Source organism: Salvelinus fontinalis, chromosome 11 (genome assembly GCF_029448725.1).
Source record: "Salvelinus fontinalis isolate EN_2023a chromosome 11, ASM2944872v1, whole genome shotgun sequence".
NCBI classification, from domain to species: domain Eukaryota; kingdom Metazoa; phylum Chordata; class Actinopteri; order Salmoniformes; family Salmonidae; genus Salvelinus; species Salvelinus fontinalis.
The window spans coordinates 45,146,642-45,170,874 of NC_074675.1; the positions used below are offsets into that span (position 1 = coordinate 45,146,642).

The 24,233-nt window shown below is 44.2% G+C and overlaps 1 protein-coding gene across 1 annotated transcript; it reads left to right on the forward strand.

Moving 5' to 3' along the window:
• The first annotated feature begins 2,033 nt into the window (after window positions 1–2,033).
• Window positions 2,034–23,554, forward strand: LOC129865809 (activated CDC42 kinase 1-like). The gene is made up of 15 exons (XM_055938821.1): window positions 2,034–2,352; window positions 16,348–16,532; window positions 16,892–16,962; window positions 17,083–17,268; window positions 17,532–17,684; window positions 17,974–18,104; window positions 18,824–18,970; window positions 19,147–19,273; window positions 19,509–19,655; window positions 19,882–19,976; window positions 20,384–20,596; window positions 21,869–21,942; window positions 22,136–22,650; window positions 22,745–22,840; window positions 23,043–23,554. Exons 2-15 carry the CDS (start codon window positions 16,370–16,372, stop codon window positions 23,244–23,246), a joined length of 2,322 nt encoding a protein of 773 aa, XP_055794796.1. The 5' UTR covers window positions 2,034–2,352; window positions 16,348–16,369; the 3' UTR covers window positions 23,247–23,554.
• The last annotated feature ends 679 nt before the right edge of the window (window positions 23,555–24,233 follow it).

Here is a 24,233-nt window from a genome sequence, read left to right on the forward strand (position 1 = left end):
CTGGGGACTTTTATTTTCAAAGGAATTTTGTCGCGCGTCGATGACGCCATGAAAGCGCGCCTCAGAAGAAGAAAAGGGCGCCGTTTGAAAAACCAACAGCAGAGAGTGCTGTTGTATTTTTAATCTCAACATCTTGAACGATCCTGTACTGGTGCTGCTGTCTAGTACCATCCAATTGTACATTATTTTATATGCAGAAAATGTGAAATGAGGATGCAGAGAAAAAAAAATCACAAGTTTGACCTCACACCAATGACTAATCTGGGTTATTACCCTTCACTCTTTTGCCTTTTTATGCTGATTTCCAAACTCTGCTCAATGATCACCTACTTAATGTTTTGATAAACACTTCAGGGGTAGAAGGTCTGATGCAAATTCTGACAACTTTCCTCACATGACTGTTACAGCACCAAGAACATGCTTCCTGTGAAACAAAGAGCATCTAAAGATTATGATAATTTACCCCTGAAATTTACATTTACATTTAAGTCATTTAGCAGACGCTCTTATCCAGAGCGACTTACAAATTGAAATGTTTCCCCTTTCATCTGTGGAGCATCTGAGGTGGATCCTGGTCCCAATTGTCAGGTGAGAAAAGGCTACAGAAAAATGTCACAAGCCTCCAGGTCACACACACATCATAAAGTATGAGCTTCCCTGCTGTAAGCTGACACTAAGAACCTTTTGCTCAAGAATTTGCATTCTGAACCCTGTGACATATACGTTTAAAGACAAAATTATGGTTATCACTATTCCCACATACTCATCCTCTCTAGAAACGGAATATCACATCGCAACTTGGTATCATTAGGTCGTTATATTTCTCAATCCACTTGGTAAATGAATGGTAATTGAGCAATGCGTCACTGCTACAAAACCAATACAAAATATCTGATATAGCAATGATCTCTTTTCACAATAACAATGATTTTTACATCAGTCGTTATTGATACATAATCATACATTAACAGTATATATATATATATATATTATTTATTTAAGTAGGCAAGTCAGTTAAGAACAAATTCTTATTTACAATGATGGGCCTACAACGGCCAAACCCTAACCAGGACGATGCTGGGCCAATTGTGCGGCCTATGGGACTCCTGATCACGGCCGGTTGTGATACAGCCCATGATCGAACCAGGGTCTGCAGTGACACCTCTAGCACTGTGATGCAATACCTTAGACCGCTGCGCCACTCGAAGCCCTTTTGGTCATTTTATATCCATGTGATAATGTCATGAAAGAGAACCAGTTTCCACTGTTTTTTAAAATGAGAATAGACTCTGAGCGCCACTCTTGATTGTCCTTTAAATTGAGCGTCATTCCCTTTCTATTGTGTTGTGTGTACCATACCACTAGTACAAGGAAGTGCATGTAAGGGACACTCCACTTTGTTGCTACCTGGGTGCACATTCAAATCGGAGGCCATGGGAGAGGCAAAAATCTAGTCAGACTGGCTAGGCAGGAGCAGACATGCACAGTAAAGAGGGAGGGAGAGAGAAAGAGTATAGTTTCTCTACAGTACTTGAGTCATTGCTGCTGGCAAGTTTCAACATCATTCAAACAAAACAAGCAAAAGATCGATGGAGAGAAGTACCCTGATGCTGTTATTGATGGAATATAACAGCAATATGATTCACTTTATGCTATGGTCACCTGCTTTTCAACTTAATCTTTAGAATTTACAATGTCCACATTCAGGGCCCTTTGTCCACACATGAAAATATAAATAAAAGGGAGGTTGAATCACTAACGTTTTAGGCAAAGAAGAACACAGGATACAATATACATGATATAACATATTTATCTTAATTTATAATTGATGCATAATGCGCATTCAAGTTGTTCAAAAGAGCCATGAGAATGTATGATAATTAGGCAAATGCCTATATAATTGTAGTAGTTGTGGTGTGATTGCGCAACATTATTATGTGTAATATATTATTGTTATATAACTTACGTCATACATTTTTTTTTTTTAAATGTGACGTGTAGGCGGGTGGCTGAGCAAGTGTAGCACAGGTGGACGTTGAAAAGGGGTGGAGTGAAAATATGAGGAAGAGGCAGAGAGAGCACTGTGGACAGGTAGCGTGAAACACACCAGTTGAAGTGAGGATTCTCAGATATTTTGCGATGAAATAAAACAACCGACAACACTAAGAAAACAAAATAATGATCATTTGTTGACGAAATGAAGAAAAACAGTATGGCATGTGATGTGGATTATCTCTAGGTCTCGATCCTATTGGGAATAATTTAATTTGTCGTTGTCGCGCATAACCGAAAGCTGGGTTCATAAATAAGCAAGATCGTGGCCCCAGTAGACTTTCGGTCATTTTATTGACGGTAAGTTTTTACCACTCATCTTTGTTGAACTAGCCTTTGGTATCATTTTACCCCACCAGTCAATACAGTATATTGACAGTATTTATTCTGAAAGCCAAAACAATGGCGTCCCACAACTAACGTTACAGTTAGTGGCGTTCAGTAATTCATAGGCCTACACCTTGATTTACTATCAAGTCCAATGTAACAAATGTTGCAAGGAGTTACTTTTAACTCTGTTGAGAAAAATGGCAATGACATTTTGATAGCCAAGAATGAATCAAGCATTTAATTTAGAGAAACGCATTTTTCTGTAAGCTCCAATGCATGCCTTTATAGGTGTAGGAACCAGATAAATCAAAGCATATTTTCACATTTTTGTTCTAAACTATTTTTTCGAAAGTCATGGATGATCATTTTAATGCTGACCATTCACCAGCAAGCTCAACTGAAAATAAACACAGTTTGACAATGGCAGTGTTTCCCAAACCAAACGGTGCATGTTTTTGTTTTTGCCCTAGACCTACAGAGCTGATTGAAATAGTCAACTCAGCATTAAGATGTGATTAATTGAATCCGCTGTATAATGCTAGGGCAAAAACTAAAACGTGCACCCCTTGGGGTCCCCAGGACCGAGTTTGGGAAATACTTATTTAACAAGGGTTGTAGGCAAATAGTTATGTCACTGCTAATAGAGGTTAGTGTGTACCCAGGATTGTGTGTGTATATATATATCTCTTTCTCTGAAATAATTACTCAACTTATTGGTAGCGTACACAGATTTGCAGGTTTTATGGCAGGTGCAGCGAAATGCTTATGTTACTAGTTACTCCATTAATTGGTATTTAATTGATTGAGTGCACCCACCCAGCCAGCACCAAAAGACATAGCCTCAATTGTAAACAAAGCCTCCCAAATGCTTCATGGACAGAGCAAATAGGCCCAAACAACCCTATAGCTACCCCTCTCTTCTAACACTCATTATTCAGTAACTGAGTGGGTTAAAGATGCATTCCTGTGTACATAAAGCTGAATAACCTCAAAGCAATGGCATTTGTGAGAAATGACCTGTGATTGGTTGCTCGCATGTTTTTACTGCAGACTTGGCACAGGATTGTGACTTTCATGAGATAGTTGGGTGTGGGTTTGGGAGTTGTCCTTGGGAATCTCTTTTGACAGGAATAGTGCTTGTCTGGGCTAGCCCCTTGTGTCTGTCTGCATCAATGTGTTTCTGTCGGTCTTACTGTGGAAATACAGAATTGATATGGCCTTCATTTGTTAACCAAGCTACAGTCTGCACCCACATCAGGTACCCATCATCAGCTATAACATAGACATACACACATGTTATATCTCATATGTCAGACAGTTGATGTGAGAACTGGTTTGGGTTTCCCAGAGTAGTTGACACAAGAATGTAGGCCTCTGATTCACACCCTTCTCTGTGGTTGTTTTATAGCGGCAATTCCCTGACGCGGAAGTCCACACGCAGACAAGGACATGAAATGACGTGTGTAGTTAGATGGACGTTGAGTAGTTGTTGGAAATTACAGCTTGGCGTCACAGGTTGCGCCTCTTTGTGAATTGCAAAATTTGAGATCAAGACAGAGAGAAGGAACATGCACTTCCAGTAGTCTCTGAGCAACAGACGTGTGGGCTTGCTTGCTTTGAGATTGCAAAAAAATACTATTTCAAAGTTGATGTAGGAGCTGGACAAAAATACGTGACTTGATTTAAGAACCGAAGGATGGGCACCAATGTTGCGGTATGATTAGCTTTATATGTGGTAGCAGTAAACAGTGAGCAAATGTATTTTGAAACTAAGTGATTAACACCCACTGGCTTATTCTTATTCTAACACACTTTCATCTCTTTGTTTCCTGTCCCACCCTCTCTTCCCATCCTCCATTGGTTAATTCTTCTCCTCAATCGTCGCTTTCCCCTCGTCTGCTATCTTCTCATCTACACTCTGTTTCGGTAACTGGTTCTTTGTCCATGTGAACAGGGGTGATGGGATTTTCCCCAACAAATGTGATATAACAAACTTGATTCAGCTGACACTGACTTTGGTGCCAGATAAATGTTTTTTTGCTCATTAGGGTTATTTTCTGGTGTTGATTTGACACTAAATATAGGTCTGTTAAGTGTTTGGCTGGTACTGAAGCTGTCACACTCGGCTCCCTCTTGTGTTAGACAGCGCGTCAACTCAGGACTTTTTATTGATGAATTCTTGTTATGGGTGTCCATAGCGACCAGAAGAGGCCAGTATGTGAACTTTGAACATAATTACGGTAAAACAGGCTGGCTCGTTATTGAATTGAGGCTCAGAAAAGGTACAGTCTCCTTTGGTTACAGCTCTTTTACTTTCTCTGATGTTCCTCCACTGAACAAAATCTGTGAATTCCCAATTCAATTATGCATAATATTCAAATGGTGAAGCTGCTGGGAATTAGCAACAAGGCAGTGCTTATGCTGTATCTTGGAATTTGCTTGAAATGCATCCTCCCTTAATTCCCTTAAGGTGATAACTGACTGGACTGGGGAAAGCTATACCCTTGCGTACTTACCTACCCATTCTAGTTAGATCAGAAATTACTTTGACAAAGAAAGGATATATTGTTTTACTAATAGAACCGGACCATCCTGATACATTATTTGGATCTCCATGAGCTTTTTCAGAAGCAGCAGCTACTCTTCCTGGTGTCTGCACAAAACACAAGTAACAAAACACTGATGTACCCTTAAGGGCAAGGTGTGCTGCTCTGTTTTGAGCCAGCTGCAGTTTTGCTATGTCTTACTTTGCTGCACTTCACCATATTGCCGGACATGTAGAGTGTGGAATCATCCACATACATAGTCATTCTAGCTTTGTCTAAGACCAGTGGCAAATCATTTGTACAAACAGATAAGTGTAACGGCCCAAGGCAACTGCCCTAAGGGACACCGCACTGTACATATCTGATGTCAGAGAAGCTTCCGTTGAAGAACACTCTCTGGGTTCTATTGGATAAATAACTCTCCAACCATGGGATGGCAGGTGATGTAAAGCCTGCCAGTAAATTTATGATCAATAACATCAAAGACTGCACTGAAATATAACAAAACAGCTCAACTATCATCTTATTATTAGTGATGCACCGATATTACATTTTGACCGATTCCGATTATTTTCCTTGCTAAAAAAAATTATACCGATTACCGATATTGAAAATGTTTGCGGCCTTTTAAGCATTCTAGTACAGTTCCATAGTTAGACCACTGCATCCTTGTGTGTGTTAAGGCATTGCATCTCAGTGCAAGAGGTTAGAATCCAGGCTGTATCACATCCGGCCGTGATTGGGAGTCCCATAGGGCATCGCACAATTGGCCCAGCTTCGTCCGGGCTGTCATTGTAAATTAGAATTTGTACTTAACCGACTTGCCTAGTTAAATAAAGGTTACACACACACCACACTGACCAAAAAGTTGTTTTTTTGGCATTTACCTATGTCCCCATTACCAGTAAAACATAATGAAATCCTATTTCTTTCACTTACTTGCTGTGCAGTTTATTTGTTCAGTCGTTTCATTCTCAACCAGGATTTCTATGGAACGCCGTTTGGGTCTTTGCAAATAACACAACATAATCTGTTTCAGTTGCTGTAGTTAACTAGCTAACTATATAGCTAGGTGTCATCTAAAATAACCAGAATTTATAAGACAGTTCTTATTTGATTAATGGTGGTCAGACCCATCTATGTGAAGCTAGCCACAATAAGGATGAACCACAATAGTGAACTTGCTGTTAGCCTTCAAAATAGTCTGGCATAATTATATTTGTATTCATTTGCATCCCTGTCAATGACATACTTTTAATTTGAAGGCAACCCGCAAATTCCACTATTGTGCCTAATCCTTATTGTGTCTAGCTTCGCAACACACAACCCGACCCGTTCGAGCCTCACTAAATCAAATCAAAGTTTATTTGTCACGTGCGCTGAATACAACAGGTGTGGACCTTACAGTGAAATGCTTACTTACAGGCTCTAACCAATAGTGCAAAATGATGAAGCTAGCTGGCTACTTATAACGTTATCTTTGGACCACAGGGTTAAGCAGCTGGCTAGCTATTTATTTTAGTGAACTGAAGTTCAATAGGTGAACAAGTGGCAACCTAGCTAATACTTACTCACAAGGATTCCTAAATCATTGCTAAGAATAATGAAAATGACTGCAGTTTCTACTGGTCATTGTTTTCAGGCTGGTTGTATTGGTGCTAGCTAGTGTGGCAAACCTCTTCAAGGTTATGAGCGTTTGTCACAAATTAAGTGGGAAACAGTCACCAAATTACCCCAGAATGAGAGTTCTTTAGAACAGGAGAGTACCTGTGTGTTTGTTTCTCCGTCATGGTCCACCCAGGTCGTAGGCAAGGTCAAGGATAGCAGGGTTCGGTACACAAATCGGGTTCTCGGTATGTCCAGGTCCAAACGCCAACAGGTAAGTCCAAAACAGTCCAGCTCATACACGGTAAATCCAGCCAATATCTATTGTCTCTTTCTCTACGGTTCATAGATCCTTCCACCCCTCTCTCCCTCTTCCTGGTTTTTCTTGACCCTTTATCTGTGTGTCGGCTCCACCTTCTGAGGATTCCCCTTGCTTCTGGGACTTGTAGTTTTGGCAGTCGGCCATTTTGTGATCTGTAGTTCTGATCGGGGTGGCCATTTTAGTAATCGGGCAGAGCCCGTTTATTAGTTCTGCTCTCACATATCTGCCATTTATCACTCAACCCCCTTCTTTGCCACACATCTCCCCCCCCACCTAGATCCGACCCCCTAGGTCGGGCTACCGCAGCAAAATATGCGTGCATGCGGGATAACCCATCCACATTTCCCATTTCCTTCCCTGCTTTGTGTTTCAAATCAAAGTGAAACGGTTGGAGACTCAAAAACCACCGCATCACCCGAGCGTTCTTCTCTTTAGCCCTATGCATCCAGGTGAGTGGGGCATGGTCACTGATGAGGGTGAAGTGGCGCCCCAGCAGGTAGTATTTCAGGCATTCTAGAGCCCACTTTACTGCCAGCGCCTCTTTCTCAACGACCGCGTAGTTGGTTTCCCGTGGTTCCAGCTTCCTGCTTAAAAACAGGATGGGGTGTTCCACCCCTTCTACCTCTTGGGATAGCACTGCTCCCAAGCCGACCTCTGAGGCATCCGTCTGAACCACAAACTCTTTCTCAAAGTTTGGTACCACCAGCACTGGATTACAGCAGAGAGCCTCCTGTAATGTCCTAAATGCTTTGGTGGCCCTTTCATCCCATTTGACCATGTTTGGCCCTCTGGCTCTAGTCATGTCGGTGAGTGGGGCGGCCACTGTGGCATAACTTGGGATGAACTTCCGGTAGTAACCGGTCAGCCCTAGGAAGGCTCGAACTTGCTTCTTATTTACTGGTTTCGGCCATTCTCTAATTGCCTCCACCTTCTTACGTTGGGGTTTGATTAATAACCCTCTTCCCACGGTGTATCCCAGATACTCTGTTTCCCCTAACCCCACATAACACTTGGCAGGGTTCGCCGTGAGCCCTGCCTTTCTAAGGGCGTCTAACACCGCCTGTACCCAGGGTAAGTGGGATTCCCAATCAGGGCTGTAGATTCCCACATCATCTAAATAAGCTGCGGCGTATGCCTGGTGCGGTTTTAGGACCTTGTTCATGAGCCGTTGAAAGGTGGCTGGGGCCCCGTGTAAGCCGAATGGCATGACGGTGTATTGAAACAAACCGTCAGGGGTTGCAACGGCTGTCTTTTCTTTGGCCCTGGGGGTCAGAGGAATTTGCCATAACCCTTTTGTCAGGTCCAGGGTCGTAAATGTACCGAGCTTTACCAACTTTCTCCAGTAGTTCGTCTACTCGGGGCATGGGGTAGGCATCAAACTTGGAGATTTCATTTATCTTCCGAAAGTCGTTACAGAACCGCATAGACCCATCGGGCTTGGAGACCATCACAATTGGGCTAGACCACTCACTATGTGACTCCTCGATCACTCCAGCTGTCAACATTTTCTCTGTCTCTGCTCTAATCGCAGCCTGTCGAGCCTCGGGTACCCGATATGGCCTCATGCTCACTTTTCTCCCTGGTAGGGAAATGATATCGTGAGCCGTAACCTCAGTTCGGCCGGGTACCTCAAATACATCTCTGTTTTTGTGGATCAGGGTCTTTACTTCCTGTACTTGTGCTGGGGACAGAGTAGGTGAAATATTTACTTCGGCAGCCCCCTGAGTGTGTGTAGGGTATGTGACCATTAGTGTTTCTCTCTCTCTCTCCATGCTTTTAACAGGTTTATGTGATAAATCTGTTCCTGTGGCCGTCGACCTGGCTGTCGGATCCGATAATTCACTTCTTCTATTCTCTCCAGTACTTCATATGGTCCTTTCCATGTGGCTAGTAGTTTGCACTCTACCGTGGGGATCAGCACTAACACATTATCTCCCGGTTGAAATTCCCTCAGGGTAGCCTGCCGGTTATAAGTGTGCCGCTGGTGCTCTTGTGCTTGTCTCATGTGCTCTCGGACGATGGGCATGACTGTGGCTATCCTGTCTTGCATTGCCGTGACGTGCTCTATGACACTAGTATACGGGGTGGATTGGTGCTCCCAGGTTTCCCGGGCGATGTCTAAGATTCCCCGGGGGTGCCTCCCATATACCAGCTCAAAATGAGAAAACCCCAGCGAGGCTTGAGGAACCTCTCTAATGGCAAACATCAGATACGGCAACATGCAATCCCAGTTTTTTCCATCCTTATCGATTACCTTCCTGAGCAATGACTTCAGGGTCCTGTTGAATCTCTCAACCAGCCCGTCCGTCTGAGGATGGTAAACCGATGTTCTCAACTGTTTCACCTGCCACAATTTACAAAGGTCCGCCATAAGGCGGGACATAAAGGGGTCCCCTGGTCAGTAAGGATCTCCTTTGGAACCCCTACCCTGGCTAACAAGAGCACTAATTCCTTGGCAATATTTTTGGAAGTCATCGTCCGAAAGGGAATGGCTTCTGGGTAGCAAGTGGCATAATCTAGAATGACCAGAATGTATTGGTGTCCTCTGGCGGACCTGGGTAGTGGGCCCACTATATCCATTGCTATCCTCTCAAATGGCGTTTCGATTATGGGGAGTGGCACTAACGGGCTTCTAACAGCTGGTCGGGGAGCTGTTAACTGGCACTCCGGGCACTCTCCACAATGCCGAGCCACTTCAGCCTGAATTCCTGGCCAGTAAAACCTCCTTACAATCCGGTCTCGGGTTTTATCGATACCAAGGTGTCCACCCAGAATGTGCCCATGAGCTAGATCCAGTACTGTCCTCCGGTACCGGGTGGGGACCAACAACTGTTCAACCACATCAACCCCTATTTTTGAGACTCTGTACACCAAACCCTTTTTCATAATGAAGTGGGGAAAACTATTAGGCCTCATCCCATCATTTATGGGAGTACCATCGACGACCTGCACGTCTGCTCTGGCTTGCTGCAGGGTTGGATCCTGGTTTTGGGCCGTCCCGAAATTAGTCAAGGACCCTGCCAGGTCTGCTGGTTCTAGATCGTCATCCTCTGCATTCAGATCGACCCCAGCCCCACTAGTACCGGGCTGTTCGTTGTCAACAGGTTTGCCACTTCATCCTCATCCTCCCTTACTAGCACCTGTGAGGTTGGCCCCTGGGAGACCTATTTTCTTGGCTTTGGTTGAAGGCCCCATGCTTCTTCCTGCTTGGTCAGGGTTGTTGGCTTCTCAAATATGCCATTCTTTTGGCCTAACTTCGCAAAGTTAGGAAAGTCTCTAACCAATATTACATCATATGGCATCTTTGGGACCACGCCGACCTCACAATTCAGCAGATCGTCCTCTGTTTGTATGCTCACTAAGGCTGTGGGGTACAGACGGGTATCCCCATGAATGCATGTAACACTGATATCCTGACTTGTATCCAGTTTATGAGTTGGCACTAGGTTTACAACGACCAGGGTTAGCATACTGCCGGAATCCAGCAGTGCTTCAACCTCTTTCCCTTCAACCGTCACCCTGCACATATGTTTGTTTCTTGATCTTTCAAGTACAGTGGTTACAACAGGACATGCATACCACATATCATCTTCTTTTTCACTGAGGTTACATTGCATTGGCTCTTCTTTAATAGGGCAGTAGGCTGCAATATGTCCTGGTCGATTACAATTGTAACAGATAATAGGCGTTCGGGCGGGAGACCCCCTCGACCCCCGGTCCCGGTTTCCGTTTTCTCCCTTAGTGTCTCGGCCCGATTCTGATTCTTTCCTCATGCCCTCACGCTGCTCTTTTCCCACTCCACCTGTTGGGACAGTCTTACCCTGTCCGCTGGTTCGCCCAGGCCTGGGGAATGGGAATCCTCCTGTGTCTGCTCAGCTGTTCCTGCCGTACAATACCGTTCAACTAGGCCCACGAGATGGTCGGCGGAAAGTACCTCGTTCTGGCCAACCCATCGTCGCACTTCTTGGGGTAGACCTCGCTGAAACTGGTTGAGTACGATGGTCTCGACAATCTCGGCGGAGGATTGGGTCTCCGGCCGCAACCATTTCCGTGCCAGGTGAATCAAGTCGAACATCTGTGTTCGGGGAGGTTGTCCAGATCGGTAGAACCACTGGTGAAAGCGGTGTGCCCTCACGGTATCGGTCACTCCCAGTCTTGCCAGAATCTCTCCCTTTAGTTTATCGTAATCCTGTGCATCTGTCAACTCCAGGTCGAAATACGCTTTTTGAGCATCCCCTGCCATGTATGGTGCCAGAAGCCCTGCCCATTCTTCTTTCGGCCACTTCTCCCTCTCTGCAGTCCTTTCGAAGGTGGTAAGATATGCTTCCACATCATCCTGTGCTGTTATTTTTTGAAGAAAATGATTGGCCCGCCTCTGGGTATTTGCAGCTGGTAATTGAGCCCCAATTTGGTCCGCTAGCCCCTTTAGGCCTTCTCTTAACTCCCGGGTGTTTCTCTCTTGCTCTTCTCTGAGCAGCTGGTTGGTGCGGTGCTGGACCTGTAACGTGTCCTGGTACATTCGCATTGCATCCTGATGAGCTATTTGTTGAGCTCTAGTTGCCTCTTGTTGGATGGCCGCCGCTTGTAACAGGGCTTGTATAGCTCCCTCCATACTCCTTTTTCCTGAGAAACTGTCCTAACCAAACAAAGCCAAAAAAAAAAAAAAAAAACCTGACTCCCCTTTGGAGTGCTAACTGAATTTTTTTTTTTTTTTTTTTTTTTTTACCTAACCAGCGGAATGGTTAGTCCATATGCCCACATTCTCCACCACGTGTGGCAAACCTCTTCAAGGTTATGAGCGTTTGTCACAAATTAAGTGGGAAACTGTCACCAAATTACCTGAGAATGAGAGTTCTTTCGAACAGGACAGTACCTGTGTGTTTGTTTCTCCGTCATGGTCCACCCAGGTCGTAGGCAAGGTCAAGGATAGCAGGGTTCGGTACACTAATCGGGTTCTCGGTATGTCCAGGTCCAAACGCCAACAGGTAAGTCCAAAACAGTCCAGCTCATACACGGTAAATCCAGCCAATATCGTCTCTTTCTCTACGGTTCATAGATCCTTCCACCCCTCTCCCTCTTCCTGGTTTTTCTTGACCCTTTATCTGTGTGTCGGCTCCACCTTCTGAGGGTTCCCCTTGCTTCTGGGACTTGTAGTTTTGGCAGTCGGCCATTTTGTGATCTGTAGTTCTGATCGGGTGGCCATTTTAGTAATCGGGCAGAGCCCGTTTATTAGTTCTGCTCTCACATATCTGCCATTTATCACTCGACCCCCTTCTTTGCCACACTAGGTACCAAGCTAAAGCTAGCTACCCCGGCAGTTGCAGTCGACAAACGATGCTTTATTACCAACGCGGTATTGTAAACACATCGTTCGTGGCAGGTGTTTGCAGAATTTTTTTGTACAGCTTTGACAGTGCTACTGTATCTTTTTTGACACGTGTAACGGATGTGAAATGGCTAGCTAGTTAGCGGGTACGCGCTAATAGCGTTTCAATCAGTTACGTCACTTGCTCCGAGACCTAGAAGTAGTGTTGCCCCTTGCTCTGCAAGAGCCGCGGCTTTTGTGGAGCGATGGGTAACGACGCTTCGCGGGTGACTGTTGTTGATGTGTGCAGAGGGTCCCTGGTTCGTGCCCGTGTCGGGGCGAGGGGACGGTTTAAAGGTATACTGTTACGTTGATGCTGTTGACCCGGATCACTGGTTGCTGCGGAAAAGGAGGAGGTTGAAAGGGGGGTGAGTCTGTTTCATCCTTGGGATTCATTTCCAAACGCCTGAAGGTACCACGTTCATCTGTACAAACAATAGTACATAAGTATAAACACCATGGGACCACGCAGCCGTCATACCGCTCAGGAAGGAGACGCGTTCTGTCTCCCAGAGATGAACGTACTTTGGTGCGAAAAGTGCAAATCAATCCCAGAACAACAGCAAAGGACCATGTGAAGATGCTGGAGGAAACAGGCACAAAAGTATCTATCGACAACCTGAAAGGCCGCTCAGCAAGGAAGAAGCCACTACTCCAAAACCACCATAAAAATGCCAGACTACGGTTTGCAACTGCACATGGGGACAAAGATCGTACTTTTTGGAGAAATGTCCTCTGGCCTGATAAAACAAAAATAGAACTGTTTGGCCATAATGACCATTGTTATGTTTGGAGGAAAAGGGGGATGCTTGCAAGCCGAAGAACACCTTCCCAACTGTGAAGCACGGGGGTGTTAGCATTATGTTGTGGGGGTGCTTTGCTGCAGGAAGGACTGGTGCACTTCACAAAATAGATGGCATCATGAGGCTGGAAAATTATGTGGATATATTGAAGGAACACCTCAAGACATCAGTCGGGAAGTTAAAGCTTGGTCGCAAATGGGTCTTCCAAATGGAAAATGACCCCAAGCATACTTCCAAAGTTGTGGCACAATGGCTTAAACACAACAAAGTCAAGGTATTGGAGTGGCATCAATCCTATATAAAAATTGTGAGCAGAACTGAAAAAGCTTGTGTGAGCAAGGAGGCCTACAAACCTGACTCAGTTACACCTGCTCTGTCAGGAGGAATGGGCCAAACTTCACCCGACTTATTGTGGGAAGCTTGTGGAAGACTACCCAAAATGTTTGACCCAAGTTAAACAATTTAAAGGCAATGCTACCAAATTCTAATTGTGTGTATGTAAACTTCTGACCCACTGGGAATGTGATGAAAGAAATTAAAGCTTTAATAAATCGTTCTTTCTACTATTATTCTGACATTTCACATTCTTAAAATAAAAAGTGGTGATCCTAACTGACTTAAGACAGGGAATTTTTACTAGTATTAAATGTCAGGAATTGTGAAAAAATGAGTTTAAATGTATTTGGCTAAGGTGTATGTAAACTTCCAACTTCAACTGTACTTTTGTGTATATATACTGTATATCATCATTACACTTGTAAAAACTTAAGCATTATGAAACTTCTATTCAAGCAAATAAACCCAGCATAGCAAATGAACCAATGTTTTACGTTTACCAAATTCGAGACACTCACGAAACGACAAAATAAACACCACATGCTGGTTGAAAGATTTCCTGCCGAGTTGGGCCTCCCTCTTCCTCTTTCTTTCTGGTAACATCTAAAGGATGATCAAAGGAAATTGGATGCACCTGAGCTCAATTTGGAGTGTCATAGCAAAGGGTTGTGAATACTTACACTACTGGTTTTAGAACACCTACTCATTCAAGGGTTTTTCTTTATTTTTACTATTTTCTACATTGTAGAATAATAGTGAAGACATCAAAACAATGAAATAACACACATGGAATCATGTAGTAACCAAAAAAGTGTTCAACAAATATAAATATATTTGAGATTCTTCAAATAGCCACCGTTTGCCTTGATGACAGCATTGCACACTTTTGACATTCTGTCATCAAGCTTCATGAGATGAAGTAGTCACCTGGAATGCATTTCAATTAACAGGTGTGTCTTGTTTAAAAGTTAATTTGTGGAATTTCTTTCCTTAATGCTTTTGAGCCAGTCAGTTTTGTTGTAACACGGTAGGGCCCTATTAGGTAAAAGCACAAGTCTATATTATGACAAGAACAGCTCAAATAAGCAAAGAGAAACGACAGTCCATCATTACTTTAAGACACGAAGGTCAGTCACTACGAGACCATTTCAAGAACTTTGAAAGTTTCTTCAAGTGCAGTTGCAAAAACAATCAAGAGCTATGATGAAACTGGCTCTCATGAGGACCGCCACATGAATGGAAAACCCAGAGTTTTCATTCATTAGAGCACCTCAGTTTGCAGCCCAAATAAATGCTTCACAGAGTTCAAGTAACAGACACATCAACATCAACTGTTCAGAGGAGACTGTGTGAATCAGGCCTTAATGGCCGGATTGCTGCAAAGAAACCACTACTAAAGGACACCAATACGAAGAAGAGACTTGCTTGGGCCAAGAAACACGAGCAATGGACATTAGACCGGTGGAATTTGTCATTTGGGCTGGAATCCAAATCACTGTCTTTGTGGGACACGGTGTGGGTGAACGGATCTCCCCATGTATATTTCCCACCGTAAAGCACAATGACCCAACACACCTCCAGGCTATTTGACCAAGAAGAAGAGTGATGGAATGCTGCATCAGATAACCTGGCCTCCATAATACCCTGACATCAACCAAATTGAGGTGGTTTGGGATGAGTCGGACCGCGAATTGAATAAAAAGCAGCCAACAAGTACTCAGCATATGCTGGAACTCCTTCAAGACTGTTAGAAAAGCATTCCAGGTAAAGCTGGTTGAGAGAATTCCAAGAGTGTGCAAAGCTGTCAAGGCAAAAGGTGGCTATTTGAAGAATCTCAAATATAAAATGTTGATTTAACACTTTTTTGGTTACTACATGAGTCCATACGTGTTATTTCCTAGTTTTGATGTCTTCACTATTATTCTACAATGTAGGAAAAAAATGTAAATAAAGAAAAACCCTTGCATGAGTAGGTGTTCTAAAACTTTTGATAGTGTATGTATATGAGATATATCATCAGTAAATTAGCTAAAATTCGGAACATGTTTTCACTTCGTCAATATGCGGTTTTGTGTGTAGACGAGGGAGAATCTAAAATGAATTTAATGTGGAATAAGTCAAGGGGTATGAATACTTTCTGAAGGCACTCTAATATGGTCAAATTAATAAATACCTTGTTTATCAGGTCTGTGGGATGTTAGGCTGAAGCTATTGGCCCTGAAGCTTGGCTCTCTCATTCTTCCCAGGCTTTAGGGAGGGAGGGTGGACAATGAGCTTGTGTCCCCACGCTCTCTGGTAGCTTTCATAGCTAGGATGAGTTATTTCCACCTCTGGCGCACAGCTTTAGAGAAGTCCTCATTGAGGAAGATGTTGGTTCCTCTCAATTTCTTAGCTCTCTCCAGAACAGCCGCCTTGTTCTTGAACCTTAGGAACTTGACGACTACCAGCCTGGGTCTCTCACCTGGGCTGGTTACAGGTGTTCCAGACCTGTGTGTGCGGATCCACCTCAATCTTCCTATGATCCATCTGCAGATTTTTGTGATAATTCTTCTCACATTCTCCTCAGAATCCATCCATGTCTTATGATTCACACACAGTGCTGTTGTCATCTCGAGAGGACTTCGTTTTTTTCCATCTTGCAGCAAGTCTGTCAGGACACCCACCTCTCCCTGGGAGAACTGCAAACTGTTCTGAAGGTCCTGGACCTATGGTCAGATCGTCCATTCTTTTGTTAGTTAAGTTCACCAGTATTTGGAAAAAGTTCCAATTGCTTGTAGATATATTTTTGTTGATTTTGAAAGGTCTCGCACCTGTGATTGCGAAACACTGTCCACTCCATTACTCCAACCTTTAACTTTGGGTGGCATGATGGTAGCAATATAGGCTAATTCCGGTACTCCACACAATTCCAGCCAGCACCACTGAAAAGGCCGATGGAAACAGCACCTTTACATGATTCTTCCCCTCCATCCTCTTTGACCCCACTAGTGCTGTGGTGCCCTGTAGGGTCATGCTGATGGACCAGGACACTCAGTGGCTGTACCACCTCCTGGCCGAGGTCCAGTTGGAGAGGTTCTACCTGCGTGTCCGGGACGGCCTCAACATCACCCGCATAGAGCACTTCAACTATGTCAAGGAGTCTGACCTCGAGCAGATCGGCATCAGCAAACCAGGTCAGTGCTCGACGCAGTTGCCTCCAAATTATTTGTATCAGAGTTTTGCTGTTTTGACCAGATGGTATACAGTTACTGATTTAAAGTGACTTTTCGTAGCAATTTAGGCAGCAGGTCAGGATAATTAAAGCAGCAGGTTAGGGGAATTGGGTTAAGGTTAGTATTAGCTAAAATACAAAAATTCTAATTGACACGAACTTGATTATTTATTTTTTACCTTAGTGGTATACCATCTAGCCACAAGCAAACTATCCTCCATGTTGGCACTACCAGTAGATTAGTGGGTTACGGTAGAAGTGAGTTGTAAGTACTGTTGATCTATTTTGTTTTATGATCTATGGTTATTTGTTGACATGTAGGACAGAGAAGATTATGGGACGCTGTGAAACGGTACAAGATCACCATGAGACCAAAGTCATGGATCACCAAGGTAAGACATGTACACCACCTCCCACAATGTATTTCTTTGAAGATTGTTAATTTTAAAACATTTTCATAATTTTTTTTATTTGACTATATATATATTTTTTTAAATATTTTTTTCTCCCAGGTCTTCAGTGGCCGTGGTCCGGAGGGCGGTGACCAATGGGGCAGTATGGGGCTGGGCCAGGAGACAGGAGGGCGGGCACTCACCTGTCTGATCCAGGACAGTGAACTATCTCTAGGGGAGAAGCTGGGCATGGGCTCCTTCGGTGTGGTGAAGAGGGGAGAGTGGCAGACCCCCACTGGGAGAGTGGTGAGTGTTTCTAGTGGGACACTAAGTCCCTCTAGTGGGACACTAAGTCCAATGTTATGAATGTAGATATGCAGCAGTACTAGTGAAAAGCCAGAGCTAGGTTGCCTGTTTGGAAGTCACACAGGGCAAGATATCTTAAAGATCAATAGAAATTGCATTACAGTATATTCCCGATCAATAGAAATTGCATTATAATCTATCCCAAATGTTATTAATCAGTACACCTAACTCATCCATCCTTCTCCTTTCTGTTGCCGTGACAGCTGCCAGTGGCGGTGAAGACTCTGAGGAGTAGCCTGTCCAGACAGACGGACACGCTGACAGACTTCCTCCAGGAGGTGACCACCATGCAGTCTCTAGACCACCCCAACATCATCCGCCTCTACGGAGTGGTGCTCACACAGCCCCTTAAGATAGTGAGACTGCCATATTCTTTCCATCCTCTGAAAGATGGCGTATAAAACATATTTAGTATTCCTCATATTTCTACATTGAAATCCTGTCTCCTTTAATTCCTGGGCCCAATAGGCTAATATTCTAATCGGAAGATTGATTATTCAAATACAGCCATTCAAATGCAAAGAAACTTTCAGTGGTCATTCAGATGTTATGTTTATCACAGAATTCACTTAGGGAATTTGAGGGGGGAAAGTCAAATCCTCAGAGCAAAGAAGTCCCTTTAAAACCGTATTATCTTTCCCCCAGGTGACAGAGGTGGCATGTCTGGGATCCCTCTATGACATGCTGCGCTCTCGTCAGTACGAGTACCCCCTAGCACGCCTCTGGCTCTTCGCCACCCAGGTAGCAGCAGGCATGGAGTACCTGGAGGGTCGCAGGTGAGACACAAAACAGTCCCACTCTACAGACTACAACCACAGATAGAACAATGAGACCGATATTTCACTCGATGTATAAATGTGAAGCATCCGCCTGGTGTTTCCACTCACTACCACATATGGCAGTGGGAGAAGATGGAACGAGATAGATTTTGGCCGACATTCTGCTAATACATTTGATCTCAATACCGTTTTCTGTTCCCAAAACTAGAATCGGTTACAAACAGCGTGGACTAAGTTTTTGTAGACTTTACCCTTTGCCAAAGTTGTAAAAAATAGCGTTGTTAAGAAGGAGTGCAAAGGCAAATTGAGTTATTGCACATGCACACTTCAGAGTAGGCATTCCCTAATGGAAAAATGCAAATGTCTGCCAGAATTCTGCAATAGGATCTCGCTAACTTGCGCTTGGCTCTGCCCAACTCCTTGCTTGTTCTGCCCGCTATGACTCGTTTGTTCCCATTTGAAACGACGGGCCGTGGTCTATCTTGGGTTAGTTATAAAAATATTTGCTACAAACACATATGCCAGTTTAACCACTAACTTTACTGTAACCCTCACCGTAACCCTAAATGTAAACAATTCCTCTGACCAACGTAAAACATTTCCTGAAAGCCAATCAAATTTGACCAGAGGCGGATGAAGACACTTCTAACGAATGAAAACCCAGTATCATTTGTGGTTTTGGCTGGTAAAGCGTGCCGGTGTTCTATCTCCTCCAGGTTCATTCACAGGGATCTGGCTGCCCGGAACGTTCTGCTGGCATCCAGGGAGATGGTGAAGATCGGGGACTTTGGGCTGATGAGGGGCCTGAGTCAGGAGAAGGACCACTACATGATGACAGCCCACAGACGCATCCCCTTTGCCTGGTGAGCTGAGGAGGAAACATCAAGGAGTGTGTGGGGGGAAATGCTATTTACAAGTCATTGATTGTTTAGCAGTGTAACCTAATGGAAGCCGATGTGGAGATATCACTACTGTGGGATTTTCTTTGCTGAATGATTGTCAGTTTGTAGTAATTCCATCTCTCTCTTGCACCCTCCAGGTGTGCCCCAGAGAGTCTGCGCTTGGGCTCCTTCACCCATTCCTCTGACATGTGGATGTTTGGGGTCCTCCTCTGGGAGATGTTCACTTATTGTGAGGAGCCTTGGCTGGGGTTATCTGGCAGACAGGTATGTGTAGAAAAAGTTTTGAAATTGAGTATGGAGACAGTTTTGTACACCTTTAAGGTAAACCATGACTCACAACGACTCAAGGCTCCAAGCATCTGTACGACGTCTGAAATATTTGAGCCCTTTGTACCAAAAAACAAATTCTGTATTGTGTGTGTGACCACAAAAATGGCAATGTAGAGATATTGAATATGTCTTTGTCATTAAATGTTCCTCTCTTCTTTTCTCTCCTCAGATCCTGTGGAGGGTGGAGCGGGAGGGAGAGCGTATGGAGAGACCCCCGGACTGTCCTCAGGAACTCTACTCTGTGATGAGGAAGTGTTGGGCCTGCAACCCATCTGACCGACCCACCTTCTCACAACTCACCACTCTGGTGGCAGAGGTAAGACTACACATTTCTATGTACATTGTTATGCACTGTATACAGTTACATTATACTCACCAAAACGTGCACCTGGTTGCCCCAGGACTGAGTTTGGTGAACTCTGCTCTAATTCAGTTGTTCCTAAACATGTTTACTTTTTAAGCATGTCGGCAGTGACAAAAATACAGTCCATTTTCACTTTGAGACGTGCTTAAATAGTTTTCCCCTTCCTCCCTCTATCCAGGCTCAGCCTATAGAGGTGCGTGCTGTGAGGGACTTTGCGGAACCTAGGAAACTCACTCTGCTATCCAACGACCTAGTGACCGTCATAGACCATGGGTGAGTGAGGGATAGGAAGAAAGAGAACATTTATGAACACAAAGAAAGATGGGTTAATTTGTTAAACATGCTCCTTCAAAGAGCTCCACTCATGAACCGCATTCCAACCCTGATTTGATGGTTAACCCTAATTCCCACATTCTTGCCCCCTTGTGGTAATTCTTGAGAGGGGGGTATTATCAAATTCTTTATCACAAAAATCTTACAATTACTCCACGCTCTCTCTGCTTTTCTTAACTTGGCTAACACTACATTATGCAGAGTTTTATGTAAAAGTGTCAAGAGGGTTAAGGATTTATAAGCAGTTTATATTTTTAGTTAAGTCTATAAGTCAGTATAAACAGTTAACTCACTGGTTGAAATTGTACAATGGTCACTGGTTTCTTAATGTGATTCTTCCCCTGTAGTCTGGAGCTGTGTGAGTGGAAGGGTCAGAACCAGAGGACCCTGACGGTGGGCTGGTTCCCCCCGAGCCTGGCTGCCCCCAGCAGCACTCCTGCTCCTCCCGCTGCCCCTGCCTCCAGCCTCATCTCTACCCCTCTGAAGGGCAGTCTGCAGCACACAGGGCATGGAGACACCCACCCCGACCGTAGCTGGGGCACCCCGGAGCGCCTCGATGAGTCAGTCAAGTTTTAACTAGGTTTCGATAAGGCTTGGATAACGTTTTGCTGCTGGGGCTTAATCATGCTGTATGCTGACCTTGGTTCCTGCATTCAACAGCGCTGTTTTCTTGCAATGTTTGACGATGACGAGTTGGTTAAGGCAGAAACTGCCTGCACGAGCGTCTTAGCTTGTGTATTAACTACCTTCCACTTAGTTTTCAGCACTTTCCTTTTGTAAACATTCCACCATGAGGTAATGTAACAACCTACTCAACCCATGGCTATATGATAAATGTAGTATGACTTTGAACCTTTGAGTATACATCCCATGACCAATGTTCCCTTTAAATGTTTTCATCCCTGAAGAAATTTCAGGTCTGCTGAGCGCAAACTGTAGGCCTACAGAGACCTTGGGAAAAAAACATGCAGGGCTTGACATTAACCTGTTTATCCACTTGTCCTTCAGACAGAGAGGTGACTGAAAATGTTGTTTGATGCAGGAATCCACTTTAAAAATGCATCATTATTCCCATACAATTATGACAGAGAATCAGACAAATTATGCTACCCTCTGCCTATTGGCTACTTATTCAAGCCCGTCTCAAAATACAACACTGCCCCTTTAAGACAAAAACAGCTGTTTACTTGACTCGCTTTTCAAAGTTTTGTGCTCTTGTAGGAAGCAATCACTCCCCTATTGCTGACTACACATCATCATCTATAACTGGGCTAATAACTCACTAACTAGCAAAGGATATTAACAAAATGTACACGTGGCTTCATGCAGCTCACGCTTTGATCTCAAAACAAGCGCATCTACTCCCTACCGCTCATGCTGTAAACACAGTCCAGTTCAAAGTGAATGGCACAGATCCATATATGGCAATTGTCTATTTGCATATAGGCCTACTGCAGCTCTGATTCGTTATGGCGCGCCGGTCTGTAGAGTGCGGGCCTGAGTCGTGCATGTCAATGCAATAAAATCCTACTCAGATGCGTTTTGCCTACAACAACATCTCTTGCATAGTTCGTTTTGCATACTAAGTCTTGCATAGTTTGTTTTGGCATATTGCAATGATTCCATCACAATTGCCACAGTAAAGGGAAATGTTGATAGTTAACACTAACGGGGAAAACTCTAGGAAGTTGAATCTCGTGCTTCTCTGTGCGTGCTGATATTTCTTCTACACAGCCCCGGGGGAACTGCAGCCCGCACTCAGCTTAGAGGCTGTGACCAGTGTGTGTTTGGAGAGTGTGTTTACCTGTGTTTTGTTATCTGACCTTTTTCAGGAGCGTAAACTGGAGGAGCGGCCCAGCAAACAGAGATCGCGAGGAAGAGGGCTCCAATTTACAGAAAATGTCAGGTAACGACGTCAAGCAGATGTGTTTGATCAACATATGGCTGATACGAACATGTTATCCATGTTCTACTAGCATTGAGAGCAACAGGTCGGAAGTTCGATACCAACTAGGGATTACCACCCCCCAACATGCTGTATACTGTACGTATTTTGTACACAATAAATATGTTTAATATAACTATCCCTCTGTCCCCAGGTATGACCAGGAGTCTGGAGTCTGTCCTGGGCGATCCCCAGAGCTGGACTCAGGCGGTAGTAGGGGTCAGGGTGGACCCCCGTCGTGGACCCGTCCCCGCCATGGGGGCCCACAACGTGATGATGCAGCAGGACATCCGTAGGCTCAGCGAGGCCAGCATCAACCCCCCGGCTCGCCCGCCCCCACCCAACCCCAAAAACTTCAAGATCCCCCAGGTGGTGATCCGAGATCAGAGGCCTACTGCAAATCCAGCCCCAGGCACCTCATGGCCTCCACAGCCTCCAACATATCCACAGCAGCAGATGCTACAGCCAGCCCAGCCTCAGCCCCAACCACTGCAGACCATGGGAGGAAGCAATCTGGGCAAGATGGCCCACATGGCACGGTCAACACCAACACTGGATAACTATGGGGACAAGGAGAGGGATCAAGAAAAGGAGAGGGTGGTAAGGGAACGAGAGAGGGAGAGGTACCCGCCTCAAGTGCAACGCACCAGGGAAGCCGTCATAGCACAGGTATGGAATGGATGTAGGGTCTTTAGTTCTTGAGGTGTTAGACAGTTCAGGCTCTTTAATTTGTCTAACTTACTAAGGTATTCTGATTGGTCAGGTCATGGAGGCGGTGCATGGAGTAACCAATGAGGAGGTTCGTAACGCACTTCGCCGCAATGAGTGGAACCCTGTAAGGGCCCAGCAACAACTCAAGGTAAGACAGAATTTCTCTTATAATTCTTATGTAATAATTCTGAAAAAATGCATATTTTATTTACATATACTTAAAATGTGTTCTCCATTGACCAACGTAGTTAACTAAGAATATTAAACTTAAGTATTTGGATCAGTGTTTATGTAATTAATACTAAATATGATGCCCCAACCTCACTTATCTCTCTCTCTCCTTCTCTCAGATGGAGCAGCTGTACTCTCTGAGCCTGTGTTCTCGTGACGACTGCGTCATGATCCTGTCCCGCTACCAGTGGAATCTACAGCAGGCCAGTCGCTACCTGATCAAAACGGTACGGGAGGACAGGACTGGAGGAGGAGAGAGGAAGAGGAAGGATGGAGAGAGAGGGACACCCCCTGCTGCCATGGAGAGACGAGGAGGAGTATGAGAGGTGGAGGGATACTGGAAACAACAGACAATAAAGCTTTACAACATTTAAGAGGAACTGACAAGGAATTTTAGGAATTAAATAGATGGGAGGATAATACAGGAATTGAATATATATGGAGTGAACCATAAAGACGTTACAGTCCTTAAATACTATTTTATCCTTTTTTACAGTTCTGTTAAACATATTTTTTTGTGATGAACTGCCACATCCTCTCTGTTCTCAAAAATAGTTGTATCAGGATGAATTTGTATATATTGTATTAGCATTGATTATGTTTGTTGAATAAATTGTTGATACAAAATGTGCATGAGCTAGTGGTGTACATGTGGCTCATGCTCCTCAATTTTACACCAAGTCATTAGAGCTGGGATGTCGTAGAATCAAGAGAATACACAGTGTGATGTAATTTCCTTTCACAGGAAGTGTTTGGCATTTCTCACTGCCTTAAATTCCTAATTGACCTCTGGTTGAGGGTTGTGTGCTTCTCATTATGCTGTCTATAAAAATACAGCAGGAGCTGGTTACATGGGGCTGGAGAATCCAGCACTACAATGGAGGGAGATGGCCTTACGTTAACCTGTACTTCAGCATGCTTCCAGCAAGGGGGGAGTAATGAGAACATCTCCCTTATGTTATGAACCTGCCTTACTCCTTTCAGGCCCCCTGGCACTTTGCCACTACTATTTTGTGTTTGAGGTTTGAACTGGCAACCTGGTGACCAGGATCTCTTTAAAATCAAGCACGAATCTGTGTAATTGAGATTGACAATCACAATAAACTAATTGATCATGCTTTGAAACCACAAGACAATTTCCCATTGAGCCGGAATATGCAGCATGTAACCGGCACGCAGGAACATAAACAAAATACCCTTTTTTAAAGCCTATAACCTATTGGATTGAATCTCGGCCTAAAATATAGGCCACTGGACATGTATGAACCATTGTATTTAATATTAGAACTTGGGGTGTCATGTTCACAAAG

Bases quoted from the DNA above. Each gene is read 5' to 3' on its own strand.
- LOC129865809 (XM_055938821.1), top strand. From the start codon at position 16,370: ATGCTGATGGACCAGGACACTCAGTGGCTGTACCACCTCCTGGCCGAG. The intron at 16,533-16,891 runs GTCAGTGCTCGA...GTTGACATGTAG, and splicing joins GATCGGCATCAGCAAACCAG to GACAGAGAAGATTATGGGAC. The intron at 17,685-17,973 runs GTGAGACTGCCA...TCTTTCCCCCAG, and splicing joins TCACACAGCCCCTTAAGATA to GTGACAGAGGTGGCATGTCT.